Source organism: Ambystoma mexicanum, chromosome 5q (assembly GCF_040938575.1).
Source record: "Ambystoma mexicanum isolate Mex_15411 chromosome 5q, UKY_AmexF1_1, whole genome shotgun sequence".
Lineage (NCBI taxonomy): Eukaryota > Metazoa > Chordata > Amphibia > Caudata > Ambystomatidae > Ambystoma > Ambystoma mexicanum.
This window is the reverse complement of record NC_090933.1, coordinates 725,800,374-725,822,422: the sequence shown is the minus strand read 5'-3', so window position 1 is coordinate 725,822,422 and position 22,049 is coordinate 725,800,374. Positions and strand designations below refer to the sequence as shown.

General features: G+C 46.4%; 1 protein-coding gene across 1 annotated transcript in view; it reads right to left on the bottom strand.

The window, feature by feature from the left end:
• Positions 1–418: 418 nt before the first annotated feature.
• RDH10 (retinol dehydrogenase 10) overlaps positions 419–22,049 on the bottom strand; it is a 184,593-nt gene continuing 162,962 nt past the window's right edge. Inside the window, exons 5-6 of the mRNA XM_069621212.1 lie at positions 11,781–11,912; positions 419–1,782 (exon numbers count right to left, since the gene is read on the bottom strand). Of these exons, the coding sequence (XP_069477313.1) occupies positions 1,659–1,782; positions 11,781–11,912 (256 nt within the window). The 3' untranslated portion in view covers positions 419–1,658. The remainder of the gene's footprint in view (positions 1,783–11,780; positions 11,913–22,049) is intronic.

Sequence of the window (22,049 nt, the reverse complement as noted above, 5' to 3'; positions counted from 1 at the left end):
CAAGGGCATTCCACCAAAAACTGATGGATCAATCAGAAGCACTTTATTCATCACAACTCCGATTGCGACTGTTCACTTTAGTGGAGTATGCATTAGAGGCGAGAAAGAGCCCTCTCCAGCCAGATCCCCCACAAAAGTGAAGGATGGCATAACGTTTCTGGTTGACCTACCAAAAACAAAAACGAAAACAAAAAATGCACTATGTTCGCTTTCTGAATCACGATTTGATCATCTTCATCCAAGCGAATGACACCTCAGCTTCCTGTAGCAGTCATTTCCATTGTCTTTCATTAAGTGAATACAAATGCGAAATAAATGTGCATTAAAGCACGAGTTTTCCTTCAGCTACTAAAAACAGGTTCACTTTAATAACCCTCTCATGCATTGGTCAGTAAGTAAAAAGAATTGTGCAAAAAGGTAATCAAATAATAGTTTATAGCAATATACAAGTGGATGGTACACATGAAGGAAGGAGGTAGAAAATTTACTTTAACATGATTTTCTAAATATAAAGTTACCAAATTCAAGGCACAAAATAGTTGGCTTTACAAAGACAATACTGTAAAAATGTAATTTACTGCTCTCAGACTTTTGAATAGATTTAAAAATTATGTGTACACTCTTCCATATTCACCGCATCAAAGCGGTGTACGCTCTTTTGAGTGGACGTTTGCTTGTGAAATTAGTTGGCACAAAAGTCTATTTGGGGAAAAAGTGTCCTGTTACGCTTCTCAGCCCTGCTAAAGAAATTTAATACAGCAATTTGCAGAGCGGGGGCGGAAAGTCCTTTATCCAGCGACTTAAATCGAGGGGAGAGGGTAATTTTCTCTCCAAAGTTGATGGGTCTTTTGTGGAGCCCATGGGAAGGTCTGCAATTTGACCACACTGGAATTCGTACCACATATTTCAGATTTAGTGAAGTGGACAGCAAGAGAACGTGGGGGTGTGACAGGACAAGGACAACAAAATGAAAACCATTATATAATGTCAGCCCCGCACATCCGGCGACTCCGAACCAGACCGATGCACTGCAGCAGCGTCACAGAGTCAACGGAGCCGTACACATTCATAATGAGCACCGATTACCAAGAACGCGCAGTCCCGGTATTCTACAATTACAGCAGTTCAGACAACGGTCCTTGGCCCTTTGAAGCTATGAGCGAGAACTAACAGCATTCACAATTAGTCTTTCCATTATGTTAAAAGGGGTCACCTCTAGAAGTCGCGGCCAACATACTGGAAACGAAACTAAGAGGAAAAGAAAATCTGGAACAGTGCCATCTACTAAAATGTACAAAGCTTTCCGTGATCAAGTGAAGATTAATATCCCTACGAAATCTACTCTACCAAGTACACCTATTGCGACCATAAATACATGGCTACGGGGTACCTTTGTTCCCCTCGTCCTCCGCTCCCAGTATCGCCATTTGCAGGCACTCATCAGTTCTTTTACAGTTTGTCAAATGCGCAGTACACAGGTTTGGGATCCAGGGGAATGAATGCCACAGTAGTGAAGGCAGGCACCCGCATCTGGCCGATGCACTGGTGCGCTTCATTATCCAGTCACAAATTCTGTCATTGTTCATTACTCAGGCCTTCATCAGGTAGCTCCGGGTACAAAATGTCAGTCTATGCAACGCACACATGAAAAGGGCTGGTTAAATTCCATTTTTGGCTTCGTTGTTGTTTGTAGCCTGTTTCCTCTGTGCAATGAAAGGGTACATACACTTGTCGGCCCCCAGGAAACGGTACATGCACACGATGGCTTCAAAAGGCAGAATGCTAGAAGGGGAGACAAAAACAGGATTAAGTCCACTAACATAGAAATACGCAAAGAAATAGCCGTCTGACTCACGCACATGGAGCTTCTGATATTTTGTTAATGACAGAAACGTGGCAGCCATGTACTGGCTGCTTTCTAGGAAGAATACAGGAGGTTTGAAATGTCCAGATCGCATCAGTAGCACATGTATCAACTCCTGGACCTTCAGCCAACAGCATGCTGGGACTTAGTTTCATTTTTTCTATTATAGGCAAGTCCCAGCCTGCAAAGCTTTCTTATATAAATAAACAAGGAATGAATATAAAAAAAATGCATAATGGGCGATGGATTACTCGGAACAGCAAAGTGACCTATTCTCTACCCCCTCCCCAATTATTTATCGTGGATAGTGGGCCATCCACGATTCTGTGGTGGGGAGGGCCCCCAACCCAGCATTCCCTTTTCACACCGTGCATCAGCATTGCAGTGTGGTGTGGTAAGGGGAGGTACAAGGGAAGCATGCACAACAAACCGGAAAACCGGAACCTCCTTCACTTCAACATATACATAACCCAAGCAAAATAAAATATATATATTTATTGGATATGTGTAAGGCGCCTATACAACAAGTTGTGCTTCAAGGCTCCACAAGAAAAGAAAAAGGGGCTGGGTCATAGGAGAAAGATACAATATCGGTCCTTCTAGGCCTTGTGACATTCGGATCACGCAAGTGCGGGGGGGGGGTGGTTAGGGTGCGGTGGAAGGTTGGAAGTGCTGGTCTGTGTGAAATACGATGGGCTAGGGTATAGAGGAGAGAAGAGTGCAGATGAAAGGCGGTGGGAGTAAAGGCCTAGGTGAGTGGTAAGGGGAGGCCAGCAGGGCAAGTGCCAGGGATTGCAAGGGGTGCAGGGCCACATGCGAAGTGTGAGGGGGACTGGTGCCCTGTAGAACTCAGAGGGAACCAGGCAGACAGTCACTGCAGCAGATGGGGTTGTTCGCAAGGGTGAGGGAAGGAGGAAGAGAAAAGGAGGGTATTCAGGAGCTTCTGGAAGGATATATGGCTCAAGTCCGAGAGGGGCAGGCAGACTATTCCAGAGGGCGTACGGGGGAGGTGGCCAGGAGGGGGGGGGAGAGATAAGATAGAGAGATAGATCTAACCCCCCCACCCCCAATTTCTGCTTGGAAAAGCCTCTGATCTGCAGAGAGTTGGAGCTAGAATACCAAAGGGCTCTAGCATAGCAGGGGGGAGGTATTGAGAGAGAGAGGTGAATGTAGTGCGGCCACAGGCCCCAGAAAGCCTTGTGGATGATGCAGAGGGTCTTGAACTTGACCCTAGCAGCAACCGGGAGCGAGTGAAGAGATTTTAGGGTTGGGGAGAAGCGGTCCCTGGGCTTGAAGGCAAGAATAAGCCTTTCAGCCCTAGTCTGGATTAGTTGTAAGGGGCAATGGGAGGCTACAGGAAAATTGAGGAAGAGGCTGTTGCAGTAGTACAGCCTAGAGAGGACCAGAGCTCTGGAGACATGAGTTTTGGGGGGGGTGGCGGGGGGGGGGAGGGAGAATGCCTCGGAGGATGTGCAGCTAATATGGCAAGGTCCCGTGAGGAGAAGGAGAGGCGTCCAAGATGACACCAAGGTTTTTTGCCTCACAAGAGGGCGGCCAGAGAGAAGAAAGAAGACATCATTGGCAGTATGCCATGCCTGAATAGAAGTCAGGTATGAGGGAGGAGGAGGAAGGGCATGGGCTCCCTACTGTTATCTGTGGCCATGGCTGCCAAAAAGCTTCTCCCTTCAGAATATTGTACTCGCAGGCCCTCCACAGGAGATCCTGTGTGACCCTTCTTGGAAGTAGGTCTGACATGTTGCCTGAGAACTGAGACCATTGTGTCCTGAGAGCCCATTGAAGGGATCTCATTTTCAAGCGAGCCTCTGACACCAGGAAAATGCAGGATGCCATGAGGCTGAGCAACCTCAAAAAGTCAAAGGCCGGAAGACGTGTGACACTCTGAAACTTGGAGACCATCTGCAGAATGTCTTGAGACCGCACCTCGGGTGGCAAGCTCTTTCCCCAAGGATGTATCCAGTACAGCTCCCATGAACAGGAGCTACTGAGGTGTCATGAGACTTGGTGTAATTGAGGGAGAAGCCCAGTCTGAAGAAAATGGCTGGTGACGTTTGGATGATCCAGGACTTTTTCGGGAGAATGCACCCAGAGCAACCAATCGTCCATCTAAGGGTAGACGTGACTCCCCCCGCCCCTCTCCTGAGACTCGCTGCCACCACCAGCACCAGATTGGTGAAAACCCTCAGGGCAGAGACCAGCCCGAAAGGCAGAACTCGAAACGGATAATGTGAACCACCATCGGTGAACTTCAGGTACTTTGTGCTCGAGATGTATTGGCACATGAAAGTAAGCATCCTGAAGGTCCATTGACACCATCCAATCCTGGAGTTGGAGGGCCTGAAGGATCTGAGAAAGTGTGACCATCTTTGAATCTGTCCTTCCTGAGGAACTAGATCAGGTATCTCAAATCCAATATGGGTCTCAGTCCTCCGTCCTTCTTGGGTATTTGGAAATAAGGAGAGTACCATCCCTTATTCCTTTCCGCTACAGGCACTGGTTCTATAGCGCCTTTCTCTAGCAGGATTAACATTTCCTGCACAAGGAGCACATCTGGAACACTCAAAGAGTGGCTGCCCAGTGGATGCTTCTCAGGTCTCTAAAAGAAGGGAAGGCAGTAACCTTGGGCTATGGTTTCCAATGCCCAATCATCTGAAGTAATGTCTTGCCATTCTTTCAGACGCCGAGACAGCTTGCCTCCCACTGGTATTTTGTGACTCAAGACCTCAGAGGTTTTGAGGTTGCTGATGCAGTGGCTGTTGGCAAGGATGCCTCTGCTTAAGCGGGCTTCGCACCTCTCCATAGGGAATCTTCTCTGGCCTCCTTGACCAGCCATTCCTCTCGCTCTTCCAACTGAGTAGTAGCGAGAATAACTACCCCCTCCAAGGCTGTCCACTGGGACGAAAAAGCAGAGGCTGCCTAATAGCAGCACCTAAGGACTTGACTGCCGCCTTTGCAGTTTGCAACTTCCAAGGCTTTCGTCTGCCTTGTTGCCAAAAAGGTGAGACCCATCAAAAAGCAATTTGAGGGGTCTGGACTGCACATCAGTGCAAATCCTGACTTCCTAAACGACGCAAATCTGCATATTACAGTGCTTGTAGCCATGGCTCTGCAGATGTCGTCCGCAGAATCCAGACGGGACTGAAGAGACTCACATGGCTTCCTTGCCATCTCCAACAATAGCCAAGAACCAGTCTCTTTCCTCCCCCTCGGGAATGTGTTCTGCCGCCACGGAAATACAGTCCCATAGAGTGCATGAGAATTTTGCTAGGGCACACGTGGAGTTAATTTAAGAGCAAATGTCCCTGCAGAAAACCCTTTACTCACCCATCCATCTACTCTGTCATCCCTATCGGGAGGGATAGTTGGATAAGCTGCCTGCTTTCAAGTTGCGGTAGCTGCCTGTACCACCAGACTCTCTGGAGTGGGGTGTTTTGATAAGTAGTCAGTGTCACTACTAGATGGGCGCTATTTTATCAGGTTTTTGTTTACTGCCGATAGTCTCTGGCGTTTCCCAATTTGCCGCCACCCTTTTTTGGAGAGCGATATGAAAAAGTATAATAGGATCTATTTGCAGACCCTTATCAAGGATGTCTGTAACATCAAAGGGGATGGTAGACCTACTCCACCCCAAGTAGCCTACAACTTTAGACATTGTCTGCATGAAGCATCGGCTTGCTCACCAGCTTCAAGTCTACCAAAGTCGAGCTCTGGCAAGGGATCTACCCAACTGGCTGATTGTAAATTGTCATAAAGATCTTTCAGTCTAGACTCTTCTGTAATAAAACGTAGGCACATTTGGTGTACCAAATTGAAGGTCAAATGGCGCAACATTGCCCGATGGCTCAATTTCCTCATAAATGGAGGTAAGAGATTTTAAATAATCTTTACTGGTTAAAGGAATATACGTTTTGTCTGGGATAGGCATTGAAGGCTTAAGAAACTGAACTCAACGCTCAGGGAGTAAAAATCTTTTTTGGTTTAGATGGCACGACTGGCGCCGATGGCACAGCCGGTGTCGAGGGTGCATTTGTCATCGATTACCCCGATCTCGACTTATGTTTGGTCTTATGGCTCGTAGGATCCTTCGATAATTTATCGCATCGAGGCCTCAACAGCTCAATGAGGATCTGGCCTTCGTCCCGGGCTTGGGGGCACGCCGGATTTGGCTCGAGCCCTTAGCTTACCGTCTTCTTTGGAAGGCGGGATATGAGCATGGCTTGCCGAGGGGCTTTGCTTCTCAAATATTTTTAGCATTTCAGATCTAAATGCTTCCCATTCAGCAGGTGTGGAGCTTTTCGTGGGACAAGATACCCTCAGGGTTTTTCAACTTGCTAGACGATGAGGAGTTGTGGGAGCCACTCCTCGACCTGGATCTTTTAACCTGCTTTGAAGGAGAGTCGCCTCTTGGCTCGTCCGAAGGTTTCTTCGATGATTTGAATATTTATTTTTTATCTACCGCCAATTTCCCCTTTCGCTCATTCTGAGCCTTTCTGGTCATTGACTGCCATTTGGAGCAGGCAGATGTTTTGTGCTCCACCCAGAGACACCACAGACAAACTCAGTGTGAGTCGGTTAACGACATCTTAGAGTCGCAGTTTTGACACTTCTTCAACTCGGTCTGCGGGGTAGTTAAGTGTCAAGGGAGAAGACATTATCACGAATAGAACAAAAGAAGCGTGCCATAGTTTCTCAAAGCGTAAACTGACTCAGAAAAACAGAACTGAAGCCAACGGGCACTGCGCATGCCATATATACCTTCGATGACATAGTCGAGATGGAGGCCCTCAAAAGACATCGAGTCAACTGCATCAACGCACAGCGCCCTCTGCTGAAAATTCTTTCCGAAGCAGCTGAAGATCGAATATCAAAGATGAGAAATACACGAAAGGACACAATCCATTCGAAAAGATGTTTCAGCACCGTTTGTCCCACCTGTGGATCTGACCTGTGAATCTGCTTTAGAATGTGCATCGATGCAGTAATGCTGTGTAAATGTATGAAATGAGCTCCAAGTAGCCGCTTTGCAAATTGTGTCTAAAGGTACATTTGCTTCCTTAAGTATATCCATACACCTCTGTGAAAGTTTGAGGTGCCCGAACTCTGACTTCAGGAGCCAAGCTGCCAAGCTCATAGATTGAGGATGTGGGTGGAGTATTGTCCCGTGGTGATGGAACAGCATGTAGAAGGGGCACAGAAGCTGGATTGGTTTGCACGTTGCTAGTTTGAGTAGGTGTTGAAGCAATGGTCGTCTTGCCCACATTGGAGCGATCAGGATTGGAGTCACTCATTCCTGGTGCATCTTGTGCACCATCCTGAGGAAAAGCGGGAGGCAAATTTCTCTGACCAGCTCATCCACAGAGTATCCCCCCTCTCCCCCCTTGGATCTTGGTTGGGGAAACCTGGATGCCAAGTCTGGGCATTAGGAGTTTAGGCTTGTGGCGAATAGGTCTATTTGAGGATGACCCTTCGGGAGAAGATTCTGTACAAAATATCTCGAGGATCGCGGCTCAGAGTGTCTGCTAAAGTAAAGTTCCCCTGGAACATACAGAGACACCGGGAACATGTTCCGCTTGAGTGCCCGCTTTCGGGATAGCTTGGACAAATTTGTGCCTCCCTGCTTGTTTATGTAAACCATGGCAGAGGTGCTGGCTGTGAGGACTTGCACTGTTTGACCTACTAGCTGCTGCCGAAAAGCCTGTAGAGGTTGATTTAGTTACGGGCTGTGGTGTGTAACCACTGGCCGTGAGCTGTGTGGTGGAGGTAACGGGCTCTCCATCTGGAGAGAGGCATCTGTAGTCAGTATCGCCTGACATGGTGGATTACAAAAAAAGGATTTCCCCCTTAACAAATTGCCCTTGGATCACCAGCGATGAGCCTGTACTAACTAGGGTTAGCAAAACAACCACTAAATCATCCCATTGACTGCTTCCTGAGACCATGGTTTCGCCAACCAATCCTGCATTGGGCGCATGCGCAGCCGCGGATGTGGAACCAGGTACATGCACGAGGCCATCATCCCAAGCGGGCGCATTGCCTTGCATACTGTAATCTGGTAACCGGCTAGATAGTGAGGTACCTGCAACAGCATATTTTGTACCCTGTCGTTTGAGGGGGAAGACAACTCATCCTTGTCTTTAGGATCGCTCTCAGAAGCGAGGCTCGACTTTCTCATTAATAGAGAACCCCAATTGCAACAGAAGGTGGATTGTTCTTTGGGTGTTGCGTTTGCAAATTTGAAGAGACTCGCCTGTTATCAGCCAGTCTTCTAAATAAGGGTACACTGGACGGACTGTGTACGTGTGCCGCTACCAACAATAGCACTTTGGTAAATACCCTTGGTGCCAAGGATATGCCGAAAAGGGAGCACCTTGAATGGATAGTGTAGATGTTTTCCGTGTGCTGGGAACATCAACATACGAAAGTATACATCTTTCATATCCCAGGTTGCCATGTAAATCCCATGTTTTAAGACAGGAATTGCCTCCTGCAGAGTAGTGTGGCAAAATTTTTGTGGCTTGACCTAAGTGTTCGCTGGGCGCAGGTCAGTTATTTGGCACATGGAAGTACGTTGAATAAATACCCTTCTTTATGGTGTCCTCTTCCAGCAGTGTTATAACTTCCTCTAGTAAAATGCGCTTTTCCTCCGCTGTTAATTCTTCTGTGTTTTGGCGGGTGGTTGGATGGTTTTTCCAGAAGTTCTATACAATAACCAGCTGCTATGGCTGACAACACACACTTGTCTGAAGTGATCCCCTCCCAAGCGTGGGTGAATTGTGAGTTACAACCTCCTACTGGAGTAGCGTGGTAGGGGACATACATCGGGGTGTCATTGTTTGGGTGGAGCCTCTGCTGGAGGAGGCTCTGCTCTGGACCTTCTTTAACCTTTTTGCAAGCCGGAGGAGGACTGTTCCTGAGAGGTTCCCCAAGAAGGTGACTGGCTACCCTGGCCATAGCTGGAGGATTGCTGCAGGCCATGCCCACGGAAGAATCTTGTAGTATTCAAGAACCCTCTTTGTACAAAGGGTTTGTTGGAGAGTTGCCCGAGAGATTTGAGGGTGTCATTCTTCTTTGGCACTCTTAAGGGGATCCACGACTGCCTTTCCGAACAGGGAGTTGGTTTCAATGGGCATGTTTAATAAACGAGGCAGCACAAATGCGACACTCTCCAGACAGGACATCACAGCAGTGGACTAAAACGTCCATATTACAGTTCCTACCAGGCCTCAAGAACTTACAGGCATTGCTCCCATAGCAGCCATAGTTCAAATCCCGCCGATATTTGAGAGTGGCGGTAGTTCCACTCAGCTTTCATGCTTGCCGAAACTGCCTATTCAGGACATACGCACGAGGCAGTTGGGAATTTACTGTCTCAAGAGCATTGCTTCAACACAGCGATGCCAACAATGACACATGCATTGCAGAAAGCCTGCCAATCCCTGAGCCAAAGAATACTCCAAGGTGTTTGGTGTTTTGACCAACCACCTTGGAGTATTATTTGGCACAGCGATTGCACAGATTAACAGAACAGTGCTGCAACAACTTTGTAAGAGGACACAGCAATTACACATTTTTTTTTAGCAGGCCAAAAATAAAATGCAGGAGAGGACATGGGGAATTTCGGCTACTGAATGTCAGACAGTGTCCTCTTAAGTTTGGGGAAAATCGGAGTTTAAACTGGTGGGTAGACTACAGATAGTGAGGGACTACAAAATTATCCCTTTTGGTTATAGGGTATCCTTACTACAAAAAATATAAGATGAGGAATGACACCCTAAAAAGTATGATTGTGACTTTTTTAAATGTAGCATTATAACCGAATGCATAATACTGTACTTTTAAAACACTAAAATGCCATATTGTAATCACCATCAGTCAAGTACAATGAGGAATGACACCTTAAAAATGTGATTCTCTGAAGTGTGCATATTGTGCATAATTAATAAGGGGGCTGAGTTCTTAAAATATTCCTCCAAACATACAGGGAATTTCACACAGAGTCCGAAAATGCACACTATTCACCTTGCATGTCACAAAGATACTTCTTGTATATCAAGTTTTTGAATGCAGCTGCTTCCATGGAACCTTTGCATTTATTGTTGCAGTTCAGAGTTCAGCTTCCTATTTTAGGCAGAACCCTTTGTGTAATGTGCCAAATGGGTGAAGTCTTAGTTTACGTAATGACCATGGAGGGCCCATGGAGGTCTTTATGTTGTAGGACCTCTTACTTTATGTGTTGGACATTTGTGCTCTAGGCTCCAATGCCAGCATTTGTCCTTGGATAGCTGTAAGTAGAACATTTACATGTAGAATACTCGCTTACATAAACCATTCAGCCTGTGTTTGTGGTTTGCACAGCAGTTAAATTCGACAGCTTCCTTTGGAATTTAAGACCTTGCCTCATTAAGGGTGCCAGGTGTTCAATATACTGTGGAACCAGACCTCCTTCCTCCACCGTCACTCACCTTTCAAACAGTGAATCCTTCATTGGGTCACACTGTCTTTGAATAGTAATCCTGGGACTTGCAAGCCTCTGTTGGCCCAGTGTGAAATATTTAAAAAAAACTCCTGGGCAAAAAGCCAACACACTTCTACAATGCACATATTAAAATTAACTCAGTTTCTCTTCAATCCTGAGCTATGGTTCCTCTGTACGCAGACTACTCCCAACATGAACTGCCACCATCCGCATCCTCCCTTCCATTGATCTGCGGCAACTGCACCTTCGTCATCTTCCCATGCTCCTTTTTCTTTTGCAGATTAAGGACTGGATTGCCTAGGCGGGGGTACAATGCACCAATCTACAGACAAGCCGAGGCGCTCTGAAACTACTACACTGGTGATTTAGCAAAGTATAAACGCTTCAGAGCATAAATAACTATGAAACACTATGGTAGCAATTTGTTGACAGTCAGGGAGAGGATGTAACTGTCATGTAGCCTTCCGCAACCAGTTTTAAATTAAAAGATAGACCATTCATTGCTCAACAAATCATAGCCAAACAAGTCAATTGTTTAGGTTTTGAGCAGCAAGAATAGTTATGCTACATTTATATGCTACATTTATATGCCTGGATACTGACACCATTAGCTAGGTATCATTCCAATATTCTAATTTCACTTTGGTATTGCCATATTTTTCTCTGTATGCCCAGGTACTTCAGACACCCACCACCCCTCTCCCACTGCCATTGCCAGGTGTGGCAAATGCCCAGGTAGTCAAACCCTACTCGCTATTACCTGGCTAATGGTGAAAGAGTGCACTTCCTGATCCCTCCAAATTCTGCCCACTTGCTGCAGCCCATCAGTATTTACATAAGTCAGGACAGTGGATTTGTGTGGAGCAGAAAAGCGAGAAAAGATGCTGTGCTCCTCTTGCAAGAACCAGCACTGAGGAGATCACAGCTGCAAAGAAGTAAAGCATCACTGTGCTTCCGTTACCTGCCACCTTTACCTTTGCCTTCAGGAGGTGGGCATGAAACAGTGCCTGGGATGACGATGCGGACAGATTAGGAGAGCTGGAGCATGGAAGACCTACATTTCTCTGCTCAGCTTCCCAGTCAGAGGGGGGCAGAGGAGTGCATCAGAGCCATGCTTCTCTCTGGAGCCAGGAGGTAGCAGAGTGAAGAATAAAGGTGCATCACTCAATCCCTAAACTTTGTAGTAGTCGGGCAGACTTTTCTGTTCGTCTCTTACCACCCTCGCATGTCGTCTTATACAGGTTAGTTGAAGTATGTATACTCTTGCAATAAATGTGTGGGAGTCATCATACATCAACAAGCTGGCAGGCATCACCAAAAACCCACAATGGAAAACAAGCTACAAATAAACAGTTACAAGAAGACAGCCTCACTGCTCTTTCTATACAGCGTCATGCATAACAGATTTTACACAAAACCTACCTTTTCATGCAGGTTACCATGTACATCAGACGCGGTGTACAGATCACAGGTTGATCAGTAAGAATTGCTCTGATAGCCTGCTTTACACAGTAATCCGGTTTCAATGGAGGCAAAAAAGGCTCAATTTCCTTTCTGAAAGAAAGATTTAAATTGTAAATGGCAGATTGAGATGTTATGGGAGACATCACTGGTTTCTGTGCTTAAAGTCCCATTTTCTGCACCACCCATACAAGAGTGTGACTCCCATCTAGCATCTGCTTTTATTTGAATTATTTTTTAAACCAATTTCGGTGAGGGCAAAATGAAACCTTTGACACAGCGATTGAACGATTACAAAACGAATGATGCAGTACTATTGAAATCACTTTATTCGAAGATTGGTTCATCACAGAAGAACGTTTTTGCATGTTCAATCAGAAGACAAAAATAAGCCATAAGCATCCACAGTGACATGGTCATTATTTGAACCGTGTCAAGAGATCGGGAGCCCTCAGCCTCGGACAAGACCAATTTGTCTACCCAATTTGCGCCTTATTTTGTGTTGTGCCTTATGGTCGCCAATCGACCACATTTGACCTGTGCCTTTTAAGTACTGTGCCCTATGGCTGCCACTAGACTTTACCTAATACGTGCCTAATTTGTGCTGTGCCTTATGGTCGCCAATCGACCACATTTGACCTGTGCCTTTTAAGTACTGTGCCCTATGGCTGCCACTAGACTTTACCTAATTCGTGCCTAATTTGTGCTGTGCCTTATGGTCGCCAATCAACCACATTTGACCTGTGCCTTTTAAGTACTGTGCCCTATGGTTGCCACTAGACTTTACCTAATTCGTGCCTAATTTGTGCTGTGCCTTATGGTCGCCAATCGACTACATTTGACCTGTGCCTTATTTTTTGTCACTAGATTTGCGCCCTGACCTGTGCCCCTGCCCCATGGCTGTCATTAGGTATAACACTGCCCCAGCCACTCCATATACCTCATTGTGCTACTAGCTGCCCTGACATACCTAGAAGACACACTACCTAGCCAGTCTTCTACACTCGCCTAGTTTGCCACAGTTTCGCCCACACAGAACCTAGCCTGGTTCTCGCCTAGTTCACTTAAACAGCCAATATACAGGTCCCTTTACAGACCGCTTAGACCTCTTTGGCACCATTCCACTAACTACACGCCTTTGCACGTAACCCAGTCCACATCCATAGCTCGAACCGAACTTGCCTACCCCTCATCTCTGCCCACTTCCAGTATGAAATTCACCCATCACCAATCCTTACACATTGCTCTGAGCCTCCTTACCACCATGGCATTTGCAATCGCGGATTCACACCCTGCTAAGGACAGAAACATGAGACTGAGGGCAAGACTGTCCTGTCTTCATGAACCATCTTCCTACCACAATCACAGAGGCTATATCAATCCATTAAACAAACGCTCGCAATACCCCAAACCCACCACCTCTCGCCCTGCTCCTACAACTACTAACCAGCCATCAATACAAAGAGATGCCCCTACCAAAAAAAAACAACCCTCCTCAACTCAACCTAATAGTACCCTATCAATAATTGGATCTCTCATTAATGCAAGATCCTTGGTCGCCCATGCTACCGAGATCTCGGACACCTTAACCAATGAAAACTTAGACCTATTAGTCATAACCGAAACTTGGCTCCATGATGCAGCTGGCCCCGCCATCATGCTAGCTATACCTGATGGCTACCAACTACTAAGAGTCGATAGACCCAACACTAAAGGAGGCGGCCTAGCCATCATTCACAAAGCTACCTTACCCATCAAACTTGCGTCTACCCTGACATTCTCATCTTGTGAACTCCTTACCGCCAAATTGCACCTCTCTTGTAACCGGACTCTCACCCTGCATGTTATCTACAGACCACCTGGACCACTGGGAACCTTTGAAGACGACATAACCAGCATTATAACCAACAATACTAAAGACCACGCCCAAATACTACTATTGGGAGACTTTAACCTGGGCTTTAATGACAGCAATGACAAACATGCCCTATCTGTCGCCTCACTCCTGAATGACTACGCCCTATCTCAAAAAGTCTCCTCCCCCACCCATATCAAAGGTAGAACCCTTGACTGGGTTGCTGATCGGAACTGTAACATTAATATTACCAACATAATACCACAATCCTGGACTGACCACTACTTAATTGTATTCAATGCCACACTAGACCTTATCCGACCTAAACCTATACTCATGGCCCCGCCACTTCCCACCAGAAGTAAAAAAGATATCACATCAGAACAAATCCTACCCCACCTTCTCCCTACTCTTAATAACTTAGACAACATTACAGACCCTACGTCGCTTGTAGAAGCTTACAACAGCTCCATGATCAAGGTACTAGACTCAATCGCCCCTATCAAGTTGCGCAAAAGCAAACAACTCTGTCACCTTAACAATTGGTTTACGCCACACCTGAAAGACCTTAGAATCCAAAAAAGAAAGTTGCAGTCTATCTGGCAACACTCACCCACCGAGGAGAACAAAACCAAATTAGCCACCCTTGCCAAGCAATACAAAAAGGAAATTATACACACTAAAAGAAATACCTTCAATGACAGAATCTCTAAAGCTAAATCAGACTCCAAGGAGCTATTTTCCATCCTCCGTGAAATGGAATCACCCATAACCTCACCTGATAACACTCCTAAAAACAAGTCCTGGTGCACTAATATACAAAATGCCCTGGCGGACAAAATTAGCTCGCTCCAATCTAAAATTGCTAACAAAAAAGCTTCCTTGCTCCTGCCAACTGAACCCATTTTGCAACCTCAGCTCCTCCCAAACCTATCTAACACCCCCCACCTATTTAGCTTCAGAAAGATATCCATATTGGAGACAGAAAAAATCATACTATCTCTAAAACCTTCCAACTGTAAAGGTGACAACTGCCCGGCCCAAATTATAAAAGATGCAGCTCGAGACCTTGCACCCTTCATTTCAAAAATCATTAATGCATCCTTTAAGTCTAACCTAGTACCGAACAACCTCAAACAATCCTGGGTGCTTCCCTTGCTAAAAAAACAAACACTTGACCCTGCTATACCAACTAACTACAGACCCATCACTACTGTCCCTTTCTTACTTAAAATCATAGACAGAGCAGCATACCTGCAAATCCAGGCCCACTTAGAAACTAACAATTTACTAGGATCACGGCAATCTGGCTTCCGCCCCCTTCACGGCACTGAAACAGCCTTGATTGACCTCAAGACCCAAATTGACGAGCTGAAGGACAATGGTAAAACTGCAATGCTACTCCTCCTTGACCTATCCGCGGCCTTCGACTTGGTAGATCATGCAGTCTTATGTAATCACCTAAGTTCGGCCGCTCATTTCTCAAGTGATGCCATAATGTGGATTCAATCCTTCCTTGCAAACCGGACAATGAGAGTCTTCTCACCCTTAGCAGCCGCTGACCCCATACAAGTTTCATGCGGTGTTCCCCAAGGATCATGTGTTTCTCCGACGATGTATAACATCTTTACTAAGCCCCTGTTTGACAAGTTGGACAGACTGGGTATTGTCTACACTAATTACGCAGATGACACTCAGATTCTAATCCCCCTTTCGGGTAACTTCTTGGAAGACACGGACTTAGTAAATAAGATATATCTCCTCATTCAGGCTTGGATGGCATCCCATGGCCTCTGCCTGAACGACGACAAGACGGAGCTACTGATCATTGGCTCAGCGTTGGCTATCAAAAAACTTGACCCTAACTATGCCTCATTCAACATTGACAATAACGTCATTAAAGTGATGCCTGCAGTCAAAACCCTCGGGGTCTATCTTGACTCAGCGCTCACCTTCAAAAAGCAAACGAACTCGCTAGCATCCTCCACGGCATATACTTGCAAATTGATCCGAGCATGTAGACCTTTTCTAACTGAGACCAGCTGCATCACATTAGCCAATGCTCTCATCATATCCAAGTTGGACTACTGTAATGCCCTTTATGCAGGTTCCAACAAGTATATCCTTGACAAACTACAAACTCTCCAAAATAACGCTATCAGAGCAGCTTTAAATATTCCTAACAGAGCCCACATCTCCACCTTTAGGAAAAATATCCATTGGCTAAAAATCAAAGACAGGATCACCCTCAAAATACTCTCCCTCACATCCAAATGCCTCAACAACATTGCCCCCCCCTATCTGGCCAACAGAATCCACAAGAGAACCTCTAACCGCCCTACTAGAATGACCAACGCCTCCACCTTAATGATACCTAGATTCAAAAAGAGTACAGCAGGCGGCTCTAGTTTCCCTATCATAGCTGCGCAAACCTGGAACAAACTCCCCTTGGATCTCAGAATGGACCAACCCTACTCTAGCTTTAGACGTAAAGTCCTCACTTGGATCCGTGCCAATGACACTTAACTTGACCTCCCCACATAGACACTAGATGCCTGCAACCAGATGAATGACATCTGACCAACTTGACTGAACCGTAGTTCCACACCTCTTTATTTTTCTTATTTCCTTTTTCCTCTCTTTCCCTTGCTCTCTCACTTTACCTACCGTTGACCCAACGTGAACTGTATAAACCATACTTCTCTTGATTTAACTGTGAACTGTATAATGTGTTTTCCTCCTGTAACCAAGTTCTTAAGCAATCTTGTACTGTTTGCGCCCAGCTACCCATTCGGGTTTGGTTTTTGCGCTATATCAAATAAACAAACAAACCAACCAAGGCTGGAAGCCAGAGCCATTTCTACTGCAGAGGGGCAAGGAGGCATTTAGGATGGTTCAAGTTACTATCACTCGCCAAGTCTGTACATTTCACTTTGGATCACCCCTTCTAAACCATGCTGGCCAGTTTTTCTCATAACCCAATTATAGTGGCAGCCGAAGTCTGGCGAGACCGCCCAAAAGAGCAATTTACCAGTGCCTCACGTTAGATGCCTCAAGTCATCCAATTGCCGGGATCAGCAGGGCAAGAACCTGAAAATGGAGGGACAGAAAGCATGTGCAGCCGCCAGTGAAGCCACGCACTGCTACCCAGCACAGGCACAAGCCGTGCACGAACAGCTCCGCCAGACCAGACCCGGACTTGCCATGGAGCGGCTTCGCTCACAACTATTACTTACCTAGTTCAGATTTCAGCAGTCCCTTAAACTGGGACACTTTATTTAACATGGGCTGCCATTGTTGCAGCATGGCAGCCCCACACAGAAAAAATAAAGCACTTGCGCTTAGCCCCCTTTTGTAGACATTTATCTTTAACACCATGTGGATGAGGAACACAGGACCAGATTGGTTAGGATCAAAAGTCCAACGGAAGAAAGGGGGAGGTGGCGGGATAGGATAGGCGGCATAAAACAGGTAGTTGTGGGTTGTTCGAGTTAAGTCAGAGGAGGAGGTTGCAGATCAAGAGACCAGCAGGAAAAAGTACCATGCACAGGAGTGTGGAGGAGAGTTTGACAAAAATGAGAGATAGTGGTTGGTGAGGGCAAGTGGTACTGTGCTGCGAGTGTGCATGTAAGGTCGGTGACTAAGAACAAGGAGGGGAAGTCGTGGTGTGGAGAAGAGCAGCCATGGTAGAGGTGGGGACCCAGAGCCAGTTCAAGCCTGGGTGGAGCTAGAGGTCTGGCTCTGGTTCAGCTCAAGTGCCTTTGCGAACAGCAAGCTGTGATGAATCCAATGGAGTCACTGTTTTCCTGACGTGTGGCCAGGGAATAGCAGCCGCTACCTGATCCTGACCCTGGGGGCGGCTATACGAGAGGATCACATGGGCACATAGGTCACACTTATTCTGCAGGCATCACCTCAATGAAGATCACTTTCCCAGTACTGTGACAAGGGAGGAGGAGCGATGATGATCACTCCCACTATCAGCAGTCTAGTCCTTCCACAAATATTATTGGCCAGAGCCAATATAAAAAGGAAGGACGGACTCAGGAAGTGGGAGAGGAGTTTTTCACGTGCAAGCCATGTGAAAGCAGAGAAGCCAGTCCAGAGAATCCAGAAGGAGGAAGACCAGGATGCTTTCCCACAGGCAGTGAAATCTGACTAGTACAAGGAGAAAAGACTGGCCCAGCAGAAGGAGAAGGAGCGGAAAAGATGGTGCTCACAGTCTGCTGGAATCTCACCACAAGGAGAGCCTAGCCCAGCAAGGGGTGACTGGGGGCGGGAGGGATAGCCATCACGCAGAGTAGGGAAGCTGGTGCTTGCACTCAACCAGATTGCCTAAGCTAGCACGAGAACTCAGTCCACTATACAGTTGAAGTTGGGCCTACTGAAGTTTATGGGGAGCAGAAAGCTGCTGCCGTTCAGAGGAAGTCGCTGCACCTCTCTGCGAGGCGGAGAGACACATACCAGTGTAGCGAAGCAGAGTGGCTCGCCAACAAGGACACGCTGTGGAGAACGGCTGCACCACAGACACACCAAAAGCAAGCCGGAGATTCCTGGGTGTTTGGCAACTGGAGAAGACAGTGTTTCACTTACCGGGACCTGAGGCAAGACCGGCAAGACCGGCATGTTAAAGGGAAGCCACGAGGAAGACTATAATGACGTTAAGATCAGTTGAGTGGAAACGGGCGGTAGAACGCTGTTGCACCAGCACAAACGGGACCGAGAACGCCAAAACAGAGCCGGTAAAACAACCCAGGCGTAGTGAGGATCCTGGGCATTTCGGCAACCGTGCCAAAGGCAAACCATAGTAGATAAAGCAACCGAGACAGAGCCGACAAAGAATGCTATCTAATTGTGTTTTGTTAAACAAGGAACTTTGTTTTCAAAGAAGTGAAACTATAAGCATAAAAAGCCTGTGCCAACAACAGTACTATTGTGGGACAAGAAAGACAAAAAAACTCTTCTACCAAGAAGCAATTCATGTTGCGGAAGAACCCAGAGGAAGAGAGCCACCCTCTGCAACCAAGGCTCACTGCACGAGAGAACTTTTTAAATAATCAATTTCATCATGGAAGAATCTAGGGGATGAGAGCCATCCTCTGGAACCAAGGTTTTCTAATTTTGGAAGAACTAGTGTGTATAAAAAGCATTTTCTATGAAGGAGGAATCCAGGGAAAGTGACCACCCACTGCAACCAAGGATATTCTACCTTGGATAACTTGTATGTTGGAGCTGTTAAACCGGTTTCTTTGAAAACTTTTTTTTGCAACACTTCATGTTAAACACAATTCCCTTGTCACCTTTTATTTTAGTTTATAGAGCGAGGGACAGAATATAACTGACACAAGGACTGATTTTGACACAGACAGAGCCATAGTTTTGGTTTCCGATAGGAAAGTCATCTTAGGATAGGGTAAGAGGCCTTTCCCAACCTCCTTTTTGTTACAAATAAAAGTATTTTACCAAAACTATAACTTTGTGTCAGTTCATTCAAGACTCCTCAAAGAGCCCAACTGGAGCCAAGCCAAGCATCACCTCATCCTCAGTTACAAAGAGAGCAAAGTAAAGTGACAACACCACATCATAACAGTTAAAAGAGCTGCATGCAATCATCAACTTGCAGAGTACTTGGTCACTGCTTGCTAGGAATTGCATGTTACTGCAAAAGTAAGGATGCAATGGAAGCATGTAGGGTCTGACAGTGCAAACTGCAAACAGAAAAACTGGTTTCCACACTTGACCAACGTATGCAATCCTAGGCAAGCTACTCTACTAAAATGGGTCATTTTCGTGGCTGCCACAATTGGGATCACGAGAAGTGATTTTGGTAAATTACACTACACAAGAAGCTTCACTTGCAGAGAGCATATTAAACTATGGTGTTTCAGAGATAATCAAAATATTGAACATACATAATGTGCACACTGCAGAATGCCTTGTACCTTAACTTCCCCATTGCTCCAGCACTTCTGCGTCATGTTTGTGTCCCAACATGGGCCCTTTCCTTTATCCTGCCAAGACATTTTATGCTACTTCACCCTCCGGTCCCCTAGACTCTGGACATCGGGCATACTACAGAGTTTGTGAAAGTGAGAAGTCACATTGACCTTGGACAAGGAGCAACTTGCCTAGACATGCGACTTTATGCTTGCCATGCAGCCCTTTAATTTTGGTCCTCAACGTCTCAGCATCCAAGACATGAGAGATCTGCCAGTTTCCCTCACTGGTGATGGTACAACAGAGGCTATATATGGGATACATTACTCACCGTAATCGTATTTCTGATGCTTGAATCTGCTTAGATTCACATGCTGTGCATAGGCCGACATCTAGTGGAAGCTGCGGAGTATTACAGTTTGTTTTTCGAAACTCGAAAATGGGCGTCGACACAGGCGTGCCAGTAATACTATCCCTAGTGTGACGTCCACTGTACCCAAGATCCCTCACGCGTCTGGGATCCTCAGATTGTATTTTTTCTGACATGAGGAAGCATGAGGAGTAGCGCGAGTACAGATAATCCAAGCAGATAGACAGAAAGGTAAGACTACAAGCAATCATGCGCCTTCTCTCGGAGGGGAGGAAGGGTGGGTCGCATGTGAATCTAAGCAGATACAAGCATCAGAAATACGATTACGGTGAGTAATGTATCCCTTCTGAGGCTTGTGGAATCTGCTTAGATCACATGCTGTGCATAGATTAGCGAGCAGTACCCGAAGAAGGAGGTGGGATGTGAGAAGGGTCATGAGCAAACAGGTGTCTTAGAACCGCTTGTCCCACTTGTGTATCTGTCTTGGAATGAGTGTCAATGCAGTAATGCTGAGTAAAAGTGTGAATAGAGCTCCAAGTAGCTGCTTTGCAAATGGTGTCGAGGGGAACATTTGCAATGAAAGCCAGAGTGGCACCAATGCCTCTAGTAGAATGGGCCCTAGGCGTAAAAGGCAGAGTTTTTCCAGAAAGAGAGTAACACAGCTGTATACAGTTGATAATCCACTTCGAGATCGCGCCTTTAGAGACGTGATCCCCCTCTCTGCCTGTAGCTACGGAGACAAACAGTTGATCTGTTTTTACTTAGCGGTCTGGTCTTATTTACATAGTAGAGGACCGCCCTACGCACATCAAGGGTGTGTAGTTTCACCTCAGCCGAGCTTTGCGGGTTCTGGAAGAAAGCCGGAAGCTCGATGGACTGGTTTACATGGAATTTAGATATGAATTTAGGTGAGAACCTAGGGTGTGTGCGTAAAACCAGTTTGTCTTTGTGGATAATAAAGAAAGGATCCTGCACTGACAGAGCCTGAATTTCACTGACCCTTCTTATGGAGGTAATGGCTACTAAGAAGGCCGTTTTATAAGTCAGGTGTTTGAGACTACTTTTATGCATGGGTTCGAAAGGGGGGCCCATGAGCTTAGCTAGCACCACATTGAGGTCCCATCCTGGCGGTGGGTTCGAAATAGGAGGGTGAAGTCTCTTTACTCCTTCCATGAAGGCTTTAACTACTGGTACTTTCCACCACGATACTTTGTTATGGGATGTGGTGTAAGCGGAGAGGGCTGCCAGGTGTACTTTCAGAGAGTTAAAAACCAAACCTGCGTCCAGCAGGTGGAGCATGTATGTTACCACGTTGGAAGGAGTGCAATCAACTGGGTTGATTTGTTTATTCTGGCACCAAATAACGAATCTCTTCCACTTGTCAAAGTAACAGTGCCTTGTGTTTGGTTTCCTGGATTCTTTTAGGATGTCCATACACCTCTGTGGTAAATTGAGATGCCCAAACTATGACCTCAGGAGCCATGCTGCCAGGTTCATTGAGTTGGGTACCTGGTGCACTGTTCGACCTTGTTGCTGGGACAGTAGGTTGTACCAGGCTGGGAGTTTGATGGGCTCGCACAGCGCCATCCTGCGTAGGTGTGGAAACCATGGTTGTCTCGCCCACATGGGAGCAACTAGGATGAGCGCCATCGATTCCTTGTTCATCTTGTACACCACCCTTCTGATGAGAGGAGTTGGTGGAAAAGCGTACGCAAACATCCCTGACCAGTTCATCCACAGGGCGTTCCCTTGGGAGTCTGGCTGGGGGAACCTGGATGCAAATCCTGGGCATTGTTTGTTTTCGCTTGTGGCGAATAGGTCTATAGTGGGGAAACCCCACTGAGAGAAGAGATCTTCTACGATCTCTCTGTGAAGGACCCATTCGTGTTCTTCTGGAAGGGAGTCTCTGCTTAGGGCATCCGCTAGGGAATTGAGCTCCCCTGGAACATGTTGTGCTGATAGGAAGATGTTCCGTCTGAGTGCCCATATCCAGATTTTCTGGGCAAGCTTGGACAGATTTGGGGAACGAGTCCCTCCTTGTTTGTTCAGATAGAACATGGCTGTCGTG